Genomic DNA, 12,684 nt, shown 5'->3' on the forward strand with positions numbered 1-12,684 from the left:
GAACGGGCCAGCCTTAGCCAACCTGGTGCCCTCCGTATGTTGAAGCAGAGCATAGCCATTGTGACTAGGAGCCATTGCTGGCCCTCTCCCCCTCCATGAATTTGCCCAATCCACTTTCAAAGCCATCCAAGTTGGTGGCCATCGCTGCCTCCTGTGGCAGGGAGTTCCACAGTTTATGTGCTACACAAAGAAGTCCTTCCTTTTCTCTGCCTGAATCTCCCCACATTCTGCTTCACTGAATCCTGACAAGACAGAAGTACTGTTTTGGGGGGACAGGAGGCGGGCAGGTGTGGAGGACTCCCAGGTCCTGAATGGGGTCACTGTGCCCCTGAAGGACCAGGTGCGCAGACTGGGAGTCATTCTGGACTCACAACTGTCCATGGAGGTGCAGGTCAATTCTGTATCCAGGGCAGCTGTCTCCCAGCTCCATCTGGTACGCAGGATGAGATCCTCCCTGCCTGCGGACTGTCTGGCCAGAGTGGTGCATGTTCTGGTTATCTCTAGCTTGGACTACTGCAATGCGCTCTACGTGGGGCTACCTTTGAAGGTGACCCGGAAACTACAACTAATCCAGAATGCGGCAGCTAGACTGGGGACTGGGGGCGGCCGCCGAGACCACATAACACCGGTCTTGAAAGACCTACATTGGCTCCCAGTACGTTTCCGAGCACAATTCAAAGTGTTGGTGTTGACCTTTAAAGCCCTAAACGGCCTCGGTCCAGTATACCTGAAGGAGCATCTCCACCCCCATCGTTCTGCCCGGACACTGAGGTCCAGCGCCGAGGACCTTCTGGCGATTCCCTCACTGCAAGAAACCAAGTTACAGGGAACCAGGCAGAGAGGCTTCTCGGTAGTGGCGCCTGCCCTGTGGAACGCCCTCCCACCAGATGTCAAAGAGATAAACAACTACCTGACATTTAGAAGACATCTGAAAGCAGCCCTCTTTAGGGAAGCTTTTAATATGTGACATTTGATGTATTTTTAATCTTTGTTGGAAGCCGCCCAGAGTGGCTGGCAAACCTAGCCAGATGGGCGGGGTACAAATAATAAATTATTATTATTATTGGACATCCACACCTTTTAGCATTATGGGAGAGGGAGGAAACTTTCCCTCTGTCCACTCTCTCCTTGCAATGCTCAATTTTTTAAACTTTGATCATGTCGCCTCTTCCTGGCCTTTTCTCCAATCTGAAAATTGCTCTTCCATGGCACCAATCCTGAACAGCTGCTTAAAACAAGGGGGAAGCATTCACCCTGCTTAGTCGAATTAAGCCATGCACAATTTTTGGGGTTCGCTGCCCCCAATCCCTGCCTAAAGGCCTGCCTTGCGTCCCACAGGCGTGTTCTTGATCCCGTACGCCATCATGCTTCTCTTCACTGGGCTGCCTCTCTTCTTGATGGAGCTGAGCCTGGGCCAATATGGCGCCGCAGGACCCATCACCGTCTGGAAGTGCTGCCCGCTCTTGAAAGGTAGGTGCTCCCAGGTGCAGCTTGGAAAATATTGCTGTTCATATTTCCATAGTGATCAATTGATTCCTTTATCGCTCTTCCCTATCAACCGCCTTGAATGGTTGTTTTTTGGGGGGAGCCTGGTTTCCCGTCCCTTGAGGACAAACCCTGTACCCCTTTCAAGACTCCCGGTTTCAAGATCTGTGTCGAGCCACTAACCGAAGCTAAACCTGCAACATCCCTGAGCATACCTGGTGGGCATTTCACCATTTGTAGCTCCTCCTGTCTTGTCCATGAAATTAAGAGACGCCTGCTTCTTGGGAGAAAAGCAATGGCAAATCTAGACAGCATCTTAAAAAGCAGAGACATCACCTTGCCGACAAAGGTCCATATAGTTAAAGCTATGGTTTTCTCAGTAGTGATGTATGGAAGTGAGAGCTGGACCATAAAGAAGGCTGATCACCGAAGAATGGATGCTTTTGAATTATGGTGCTGGAGGAGACTCTTGAGAGATTGAGCAATGCACAATTCAGACAGCCTACCTCCAGGTCAAACAAGCATTTTGTTCAGACTTAAAGATAGGGATCATTGGTTCTTGCAACCACCAATAAAAACTTTGCCACTGCTAATGTTCTAGCATTTGTCCGGTCTTCCAATAGGAACCTGACATAGTGCGCCTCTGATTTTCCTGCGAAAGGCACCAGGGATGGGTAATATCAGTTCAGCCCTGGCTTGCTCGTATTTCGCACAGGGCAGTAAAATATGTTTTATAGAATCAATTTCTTGAGCAGACGAGCAAAGTCTGTCCTGGTAGGGAACTCCTCTCAACCGGCCATCCAACACTGCAGAAGGAAAGACGTTAAATAATAAATTACCGTATTATTATTGGATGACCCTGGTGGTCCTTTCCAACTCTTCCATTCCATGATTCTACAGTTGATTTCCCCTCCTCTTCCTCTGCAGGGATTGGGATCGGAATGCTTCTGGTCTCCTCGCTGGTCTCTCTCTACTACAACATCATCATTGCTTGGACCTTCTATTACCTGGGCATGTCTTTGCGGAGCCCCCTGCCCTGGTCCTGCGATGCCCCACAGAACGCCCACCTCTGCCAGTTTCAGGTGCACTTGGGGAGCAGGGTGTGTGTGTGTGTGTCTGGGAGAGGGTCTTCCCACCCCTCTTCCCACCTTGGATCAAATCTACGCTTCCAGGTGCCACAAGAAAGCTGCAGAGATAGCGCAGGATAGTGCGCACCCTGGAAATGAACTCTTTCCACTTCTGCCTTCTGGAAGAAGGGACAGGGTTATAAAGACTAGGGCTAGCCGCCTGAGAAACAGTTTCTATCCAAAGGCGATTTGGGTTTTAAACGCAGTGTAAGGTAGTCTTTGTGTGAGTATATTGTACACAAGTATAGGGTATCAGAGTTTTTAAGGGCTAACCAGGCTGGGATAGCTGGGATAGCAGGCTTGTGGGTTTTTTAACGTTTGATGTAGATTTCTTCAATTTCGTTGTTCTGTATGGGACAATAAAGATTATTGTATCGTATCATATCCTGTGCAACATTTTGCCTGGAAACATAACTTTATAGAATCAGAAGGGAACCCAAAGGTCTTCTAGCCCAACCCTCTGCCGTCCAGGAAGCAAAGGGTTCTGTCGCACCGATGAGCCACTTCCCGCAGCAAAAATTCTTGGGGAACAGGTTTGGGGGTCAGTGAAGTGCAGAGCAGGAACTTGCCTTTGCTGGGCGACTCTGGGGGGCCGGACAGTCACTGCCTCTTGGCCCACCTCGAAGGGTTGTTGTTGCGGATTGAATGAGGAGGTGGGGAACAGTGTAAATGCACTTTGCTCAACTGCTTCGCTACCATTTCAGAACAAATCCTGGGGCAACGCCTCTCGAGTCAGCGCCAGCGAAGCCTTCTGGAAGTGAGTGCTGTTTTTATTTACCACTGTTGTTGTTGTTCCCTGAAGGGAGGGGCAGGGAGCTCAGAGCTGACCGCCTGACCACCGTGCCTGCAGGTTGGCCACGGTGGGGTCAAGCTGGACTTTGTCTTTTGGGTTTTGTATTGGGTTGGGCGTGGAGAAAGGGGGCTGGTTGAGGATGGAGTGCACCCCCCCCCCAAAGGCCTCCTGTCTCCAGCCTTTCTGCTTGTTCTTCCCAGCGAACAGGTCCTAGGCGTGGTCCACAGCACCGGCCTGGGCGACCCTGGACCCGTGAGATGGCCGCTGGCTCTGTGTCTGCTGCTTGCCTGGCTGGTCATCTTTCTGTGCATGCTCAAGGGAATCCACAGCTCAGGAAAGGTGAGTGACGTGGGGGGGGGGGACATCTGTGAGAGACATCGTCCTTCAGAAAATAAAACAAAGTTTCTAGTCCTCATCATTTGGAATCCTCTTTCCATCATTTTCCCCATGCTGACAACTGTATATTATACACCAAATCCCTTGCCAGTCGTATCTCCTGATACTGAGTCAAACCAATGGCCTACCTAGGCCAGTGTTGTCTGCACTGGCTGGCAGCAACAGCTTCCCAGGTCTTCAGGCAGGAGTCTCTTCCAGCCATACCTGAAGACGCCAGTAGGTGGATTGAACCTGGGACCATCTGCATCCCAAGCCAGTGGTCTGCCGCTGAGCTACGGTCCTTCCCTCATCACCTGCCATCTCCTGCCCCCCCCCCCAAATGCTGTCAGTCATCACCTCCCTCGCTAAGGCTCTGGGTGCCCAAATGGGGGGTGTCAATCCCTTGCCTCCCCTGCTCTCCCCTCCCTTGAGCTCCTGCTGGGGGGGGGTCTGGGGCTGGCTGTTGGGATGCATCCAAGGAAACGGGGGCCATTTGCAAGCCCCCAGTTGGCTCCAGCCCACCGGCCGGTAAGCCAGGTGATCTCTGGTCCATGGCTCAGCATGAAACAGCGACCCACAGCTTCAGAAGCTGGAGCGCACTCTAATCAGCAGAGTGAATAACACTGCACAGACAGAAGTGGCAGGAGATGGCTGTAAGAGCATATTTACAGGCAGTTTATTCAGCAAACATCAGGACAAAGGAAAAACATGTCTTCTCCCTTCATGTCCAAGAGCAAGCAGCAGCATAAGCAATAGGTACCGGTATACATACAAACAGGGACGCGGGTGGCGCTGTGGGTAAAACTTCAGTGCCTAGGACTTGCCAATCGCATGGTCGGCGGTTCGAATCCCCATGGCAGGGTGAGCTCCCGTCTTTCGGTCCCAGCTCCTGCCCACCTAGCAGTTCGAAAGCACTCTTAAGTGCAAGTAGATAAATAGGTACCACTTTATAGCGGGAAGGTAAACGGCGTTTCCGTGTGCTGCGCTGGCTCGCCAGAGCAGCTTCGTCACGCTGGCCACGTGACCCAGAAGTGTCTTCGGACAGCGCTGGCCCCCGGCCTCTTAAGTGAGATGGGCGTACAACCCTAGAGTCTGTCAAGACTGGCCCGTACGGGCAGGGGTACCTTTACCTTTATACACACAAACGGAAGTTCCCAGCAAGCTGTGCTGGAGTGTAAACAGACATGTGGCATACAACAATCCACACATCTGTATTTAAGGTGGAATATCAATATCCTAACACACAAAGGACACAGGTGGTGCTGTGGGTTAAACCACAGAGCCTAGGACTTGCCGATCAGAAGGTCGGTGGTTCGAATCCCCGCGACGGGGTGAGCGCCCGTTGCCCAGTCCCTGCTCCTGCCAACCTAGCAGTCTGAAAGCACGTCAAAGTGCAAGTAGATAAATAGGTACCGCTCAGAACTCCTCGGTCAACCCTGCTTCCCCTTGGCAAGTGTGGCTGTGGCATCCAGCGCGTAAATCCCAGGTGCCTCAGGTGTGGCCTCGTGTGTGTGGTTTGGGAGCTGCACCGTCAGGGAAAAAACAATACTGTCCATGGTTGTAAAGACTGCAGAGAGAATAATTGGGTGCACTCTTCCCACCTTGGATCAAATCTACGCTTCCAGGTGCCATAAGAAAGCTGCAGAGATAGCGCAGGATAGTGCGCACCCCGGAAATGATCTCTTTCAGCTTCTGCCTTCTGGAAGAAGGGACAGGGTTATCAAGACCAGGACTAGCCGCCTGAGAAACAGTTTCTATCCAAAGGCGATTTTGGTTTTAAACGCAGTGTAAGGTAGTCTCTGGGGGACACGGGTGGCGCTGTGGTCTAAACCACAGAGCCTAGGGCTTGCTGATCAGAAGGTCAGTTCGAATCCCGCGACGGGGTGAGCTCCTGTTGCTCAGTCCCTGCTCCTGCCAACCTAGCAGTTTGAAAGCACGTCAAAGTGCAAGTAGATAAATAGGTACCGCTCTGGCGGGAAGGTAAACGGCGTTTCCATGCGCTGCTCTGGTTCACCAGAAGTGGCTTAGTCATGCTGGCCACATGACCCGCAAGCTGTACGCCGGCTCCCTCGGCCAATAAAGCGAGATGAGCGCCGCAACCGCAGAGTCGGCCACAACTGGACCTAATGGACAGGGGTCCCTTTACCTTTTTACCCCCCCACACACACCGCTCAGAGCCCGTCCCTCATCTCCCCACCCAGGTGGTCTACTTCACAGCGACCTTCCCCTACGTGGTCATCGTGGTGCTGATCATCCGAGGAGCCACTCTGGAGGGATCCATTGAGGGCGTGCGATTCTACCTCTCCGCAGACTGGAGCCGGCTGAGCAGTGCTCAGGTATGCCGGGGGGGCCCTGGGGGAGGGGGGGCGAGACTGAGATCCAGCTCCCAAGGGCCTTCTGGCGGTTCCGTCCCTACAAGAAGGGAGGTTACAGGGAACCAGGCAGAGGGCCTTCTTGGTGGTGGCACCCGCCCTGTGGAATGCCCTTCCACCAGATGTCAAGGAAATAAACAACTATCTGACTTTTAGAAGACATGTGAAGGCAGCCCTGTTTAGGGAAGCTTTTAATGTTTGATGGACCACTGTAGTTTTTAATGACTGATGTTTTAATGTATTTTTAATCTTTTGTCGGAAGCTGCCCAGGGTGGCTGGGGAAACCCAGCCAGATGGGCAGGGTATTATTATTATTATTATTATTATTATTATTATTAACAACTATTGTTAACAACTATTCGATTTTAGAAGACATCTGTTTAGGGAAGTTTTTAATGTTTGATGTTTTAATGCTTTATTCTGTTGGGAGCTGCCCAGTGTGGCTGAGGAACCCAGCCAGATGGGCGGGGTATAAATATTATTATTATTATTATTATTATTATTATTATTATTATTATTATTATTCTGTGATGCAGAGTCCGGGACAGGCAGCACAGATAATCCAATTGTTGTGTTCATAGTTCCAGTTTGGTTAAGAGTGTAGGACATTATTTACTAAATTTGTATCACCCTTCACTCTCAGGGTGGTTCATAACATAAAATGACAATATAAAAACAATATTAAAAAAATAAGAACAAACCAATTGTCCCCCCTGCTACAAACACATTTAAAATGCTGTAGAATATTAATCTGCCCAAGGCCTGGTTCGGAGGAACATTTTGCCTGGCACCTAAAGGGGTCGAATGAGCCTCTCTGGAGGGGGCCACCACAGAAAAGGCCTGGGTGAGTTGTTGCCTCTTTCTGCTGAACCTACCTCTCAGGGTTGTTGTGATTGTCAGGACAAGAGCTCATCCTACACTCGAGTAGGACCCTGGCACAGACACATGCCCGACTGGCATGTTACCTCCTTCCTGGTCTTTCGTTCGGGAGCTTCAAAAGCTTTCTTCAGCCCGAACATCACAGCGACCGATGCCAAACGACACCGGCACACTTAGGGATCCGCAGAGTTTGCGCAGGATGCGTGTGCCAGACCTCAGCAACTCAGCATTTTGGCTAATTACTTTATTTACATATAAACACACACAGAGCACTGCAATATGGCTCCCTCTCTCTCTCTAGCATCAGACAGCAAAGAGCAAAAGAACAAAAGACAATAGTCCCACTTCACGGAACACAGGAACACAAACATCCTGTCTCCGTCACTTCCCACTCTGTGGAGTCAAAACATACACCATCCTATGATAGACAACAACCCCATGACTGCAATCACGGAGCAGGAATTCTAACAGTGATGATAAAATGGGGAGAACCATATTCATCAGTTGAAGCTCTTTAGAGGAAGAGGGGGCTGTAATGAAATAAATTATAAAATTTGAGTTTCTAATCTGGCCTTTACCGACCTGACGCCCTCCAGAGGTTTTGGATTACAGCTCCCATCTGGCACAGCTGTTTGGATCTATAGTGCAGAACAGCTGGAGGTGTGTCCCCAAAGGGCATCTAGTCCAACCCCCTGCAATCACAGGTCAGTCGCCCCAGTTCAGTTCTGGCAGACTTGTTTCTTCTCCCAAGAATGTATGCTCAGGGATACTCTTCTTTGCAGCTCCACGTGGCTTTTTATGTGTGCAAATGAAGAGAGTGGCAACTTGAGGAATCAGCGAGGCACAAATCGCTCCACAGAAGGGGTGGGAAGTGAACCTTGGGTAAAAAAAAATCTCTTTCCACCCCGCCCCAGGTCTGGAACGATGCTGCCTCGCAAATCTTCTATTCTCTGGGCATTGGCTTTGGGGGGCTCCTTTCTATGGCTTCCTACAACAAGTTTGACAACAATGTGATCAGGTAAGAGACTGTCGGGCTGAGAGTGCTCCAAAGGGAAATCTACAAAATGCATTCAGTTAAGAAAATAATTCTCAGCTCTGAACCCACTTTGTTTATATCTATCTATATATCTATATATCTGTATCTATCTATCTATCTATCATCTATCTATCTATCTATCTATCTATCTATCTATCTATCTATCATCTATCTATCTGTTTGTTGTTCTTGATGTTTAGTCGTTTAGTCGTGTCCGCCTCTTCGTGACCCCCTGGACCAGAGCACGCCAGGCACTCCTGTCTTCCACTGCCTCCTGCAGTTTGGTCAGACTCATGCTGGTAGCTTCGACAACACTATCCAACCATCTTGTCCTCTGTCGTCCCCTTCTCCTTGGGCCCTCCATCTTTCCCAACATCAGGGTCTTCTCCAGGGAGTCTTCTCTTCTCATGAGGTGGCCAAAGTCTTGGAGCCTCAGCTTCAGGATCTGTCCTTCCAGTGAGCACTCAGGGCTGATTTCCTTCAGAATGGATAGGTTTGATCTTCTTGCAGTCCATGGGACTCTCAAGAATCTCATCCAGCACCAGAATTCAAAAGCATCAATTCTTCGGCAATCAGCCTTCTTTATGGTCCAGCTCTCACTTCCATACATCACTACTGGGATGCACAGCATAGCTCATAGCTTCTCTGAGTTGTTCAAGCCCCTTCGCCATGACAAGGCAGTGATCCATGAAGGAGATATCTATCTATCTATCTATCTATCTATCTATCTATCTATCTATCTATCTATCTATCTATGAAAATAAAATTCTTATTAGAGTTAGGGGTGAGATAATATTACCCAGCCCAGGTCCCTGGGCAGGCTATGTTGACATAAAATTCAACGTTAAAACAGTTCAAAACAAACTGCAATTGCAGCTAGAGTGGGTCCTAAATGCGTCTCTCAGGTGCCAAAGCCCAGGATAAAGAGGCGTGTCTTCAGCAAATAGAATCCTAGGACTACAGAGTCAAAAGAGACCCCCCAAGGGTCATCTAGTCCAACCCCCCTGCAAATGCAGGAATTGCTGCTTACTGAGGGACCGAATCCTCCCTCCATCCCTCCACGTCTTTTCCTGCAGGGACACCCTGGTCATCGCCATTGGCAACTGCTGCACCAGTTTCTTTGCTGGCTTCGCCATCTTCTCCATCCTGGGCCACATGGCGTGGCGGAAGAAGGTCCCCGTGGGGGAAGTGGCAGATTCAGGTAGGGGGGCAGGAGGAGGAGGAGGAGGCGGATCCGCGCCTGTTTTGGGAGGGGCTTACGTCCTGCCAATCAAAGCGGGGTGAGGCGATCTCGCAGGGAATGATGGAGAGGAGAACTTGGATTTTCCCTTCCTCACCTCTGAATAAGCCTTGTGCTTGGGAGTCCAGGACCAAGGTGGGATTCGAACCCAGAACTCCTCAGTCCACCCTGCTTCCCCTTGGCAAGTGTGGCTGTGGCATCCAGGGCATAAATCCCAGGTGCCTCAGGTGTGGCCTCGTGTGTGTGGTTTGGGAGCTGCACGGTCAGGGAAAAAACAATGCTGTCCAGGGTTGTAAAGACTGCGGAGAGAATAATTGGGTGCACTCTTCCCACCTTGGGTCAAATCTACGCTTCCAGGTGCCATAAGAAAGCTGCAGAGATAGCACAGGATAGTGCGCACCCCAGAAATGATCTCTTTCAGCTTCTGCCTTCTGGAAGAAGGTACAGGGTTATAAAGACTAGGACTAGACGGCTGAGAAACAGTTTCTATCCAAAGGCGATTTTGGTTTTAAACGCAGTGTAAGGTAGTCTCTGGGGGACACGGGTGGCGCTGTGGTCTAAACCACTGAGCCTAGGACTTGCCAATCATAAGGTTGGCGCTTTGAATCCCTGCGATGGGGTGAGCTCCTGTTGCTCGGTCCCAGCTCCTGCCCACCTAGCAGCTCGAAAGCACGTCAAAGTGCAAGTAGGTAAATAGGTCCCGCTCCGGCGGGAAGGTAAACGGCGTTTCCCTGCGCTGCTCTGGTTTGCCAGAAGTGGTTTAGTCATGCTGGCCACATGACCCGGAAGCTGTACGCCGGCTCCCTCAGCCAGTAAAGCGAGATGAGTGCACAACCCCAGAGTTGGCCACGACTGGACCTAATGGTCAGGGGCCCCTTTACCTTTAAGGTAGTCTCTATGGGAGTATATTGTATTTAATTATGGGGTATCATAGTTTTTAGGGGGCTAACCAGGTTGGGATAGCAGGCTTGTGGATATTTGAATGTCTGATGTAGATTTTTTTCAATTTCGTTGTTCTGTATGGGACAATGACAATAAAGAGTATTGTATCGTATCGTCCTCCATGCCCTGCAATTGATGCTGCCAAATACATCTGGGTTATTGGCCCCCAACTCTCTCCTTCCTTCCATCCTTCCCCAGGTCCAGGTCTGGCTTTCGTGGCCTACCCAGAAGCCCTTGCTCTGCTGCCGGGGTCGGCCTTCTGGTCCATCCTCTTCTTCCTGATGCTCTTCACGCTGGGAGTGGACACCTTGGTCAGTTCCAGATGTTGCCCCTCCTTCCGCAGGCCCAGGGCTGGCCGGACTCTGCGAGAGAAGCCAGGCGCTCGCTTAGAATCACAGAATTCCCGAGTTGGAAGGATCAATCCAGTCCAACTTCCTGCGATGCAGGAATGTGCAGCTGCCCCAGACGGGGATGGAACCTGCAACCTTGGCGTTATCGGCGCCATGCTTGAACCCACTGGGCTATGTCAGATGAAGCAACAGTTTTAAAGGCATCAGTCCAATAACTGGGGTGGGGAGACATTCAGACATGGCCAACCCTACCATAAGAACACCAGTTGAGCCTGCTGGATCAGGCCAGTGGCCCACCTAGTTTCCCCGTGGCCAAACAGATGCACATTATGGGAAACCTGCAGGCAGATCTGAGCACCAGAGCAAGTCTCGCCTCCTGAGGTTTCCAGCAACTGGGAATCAGAAGCATCACTGCCTCTGGCTAGGAGCCATCAAGAGTCCTCGCCTCCTCCATGAATTTGTCCGATCCTCTCTTAAAGCCACCTAGGTTGGTGGTCTTGTGGGAGGGAGTTCCACAGATCCTTCCTGGGTGGGTGTTTTTTGGGGGGCAGCATGCTCAGATAATTGGCAGGCCCGAGGCAAAAAAGGTGCATGGTGCAAGTGGATGGGACCAGCCTCACAAGTGTGTTTTGCACAATTTCATTTTGCAGGGAAGTGCATGTCAAATTCTAACCCATGGAAGGAGGAGGGTAGGTCAAAATGGCAGGTGGGGAGGCGCTGTGGGTGCTGGTCTCCCCCCACCCTAACCGCGAATGCTTCTCTGTCTTTCTAGTTTGGGAACATGGAAGGCATCACGACGGCCGTGATGGACGAGTTCCCTTCGCTTCGCGACTGGAGGCGCAAAGCCGTCTTCCTGGGGCTTCTCTGCTTTGCCTTCTACCTTCTGGGGCTCCTGCTAATCACAGAGGTAAGCAGAACGCCAGAAGAGCCTGGCTGCAGGATCAGGCCGAGGGGGGGGGGACTGAGTTATTTAAGAGTCACGTGGGTGGAGCTGTGTGTTAGACCACAGAGCCTAGGACTTGCCGATCAGAAGGTCAGCGGTTCGAATCCCCGCGGCGGGGTGAGCTCCCGTTGCTCAGTCCCTGCTCCTGCCAACCTAGCAGTTCGAAAGCACGTCAAAGTGCAAGTAGATAAATAGGTACCACTCCGGCGGGAAGGCAAACGGCGTTTCCGTGCACTGCTCTGGTTTGCCAGAAGTGGCTTAGTCCTGCTGGCCACATGACCCGGAAGCTGTACGCTGGCTCCCTCGGCCAGTAAAGCGAGATGCACGCCGCAACCCCAGAGTCATCCGTGACTGGACCTAACGGTCAGGGGTCCCTTTACCTTTACCTTTACCTTAGTGAACAAGAGGGGACTCGCATTGCCTGTTCGCAGGTCTCTGGAGGAGCCTTCAGTGAAACAAGGCTAGCACTGAGGAGCATTCCGATTGGGTGCTTTTGATTTTTAACCCCTTCAAGAGTTTTAAGAAGGTGTCTATATACACGGAGCATAAAATGTTTCGTGAGATGTTGCCTTTATGCTGTTGTCTTTATTCATGTTGTATTTTATGCTGTTTTTAAGTCGCATTTTTAATCAATGCTTTAAATTTGCTTGTTAGCCGCCCTGAGCCCGGTTTTTAAACCGGGAAGGCCGGGGTATAAATAGAAAATTATTATTAATATTATATTATCCAGTCCAGCAGCTTGTTCCCACAGCAGCCAACCAAGATGCCCGAAGGGAAACTGGCAAGCGGGGTTCGAGCGCAAGATGGCTGCAGGGCACTATGGCTCTGCCCTGTTGAAGTCCTCCTTCACATAGGAGTTAAACTGCGGAACTCCCTGCCACTGGAGGGAGCTTGGAAAGAGGAGCGGGATAGTGGACTACCTGGATCCAGCAAGGCTCTTTTTCCATTCTCACCTGTGTGGCTTTTCCTCCCTCCCCAGGGCGGCATCTACTGGTTCACCCTCATGGACTCTTACAGCACCAGCTTTGGGCTCATCATCATCGCCCTCTTCATGTGCCTCGGAGTTACCTTCTTCTACGGTGAGTGTCTTGCAGGCCTCCCCACCCCAGTCTCTTTCTTCCAGAGCTCTCCTGGCTTCCAAA

General features: G+C 50.9%; 1 protein-coding gene across 4 annotated transcripts in view; it reads left to right on the top strand.

Annotated features, from left to right (window-relative positions):
• Positions 1-12,684, top strand: part of LOC114595153 (sodium-dependent proline transporter-like) — a 31,340-nt gene that overhangs the window by 12,002 nt on the left and 6,654 nt on the right. For all 4 annotated transcript variants that reach the window (XR_013392484.1, XR_013392485.1, XM_077926805.1 and 1 more), the window contains exons 3-12: positions 1,339-1,470; positions 2,413-2,567; positions 3,317-3,369; positions 3,606-3,744; positions 5,982-6,116; positions 7,946-8,049; positions 9,144-9,268; positions 10,448-10,560; positions 11,372-11,506; positions 12,522-12,621. Coding sequence is in view for 2 of the 4 variants with exons in the window: in XM_077926805.1 (XP_077782931.1) it covers positions 1,339-1,470; positions 2,413-2,567; positions 3,317-3,369; positions 3,606-3,744; positions 5,982-6,116; positions 7,946-8,049; positions 9,144-9,268; positions 10,448-10,560; positions 11,372-11,506; positions 12,522-12,621 (1,191 nt within the window). In the remaining 2 variants the exon portion in view is untranslated. The remainder of the gene's footprint in view (positions 1-1,338; positions 1,471-2,412; positions 2,568-3,316; positions 3,370-3,605; positions 3,745-5,981; positions 6,117-7,945; positions 8,050-9,143; positions 9,269-10,447; positions 10,561-11,371; positions 11,507-12,521; positions 12,622-12,684) is intronic.

This window comes from Podarcis muralis, chromosome 4, assembly GCF_964188315.1.
Source record: "Podarcis muralis chromosome 4, rPodMur119.hap1.1, whole genome shotgun sequence".
Lineage (NCBI taxonomy): Eukaryota > Metazoa > Chordata > Lepidosauria > Squamata > Lacertidae > Podarcis > Podarcis muralis.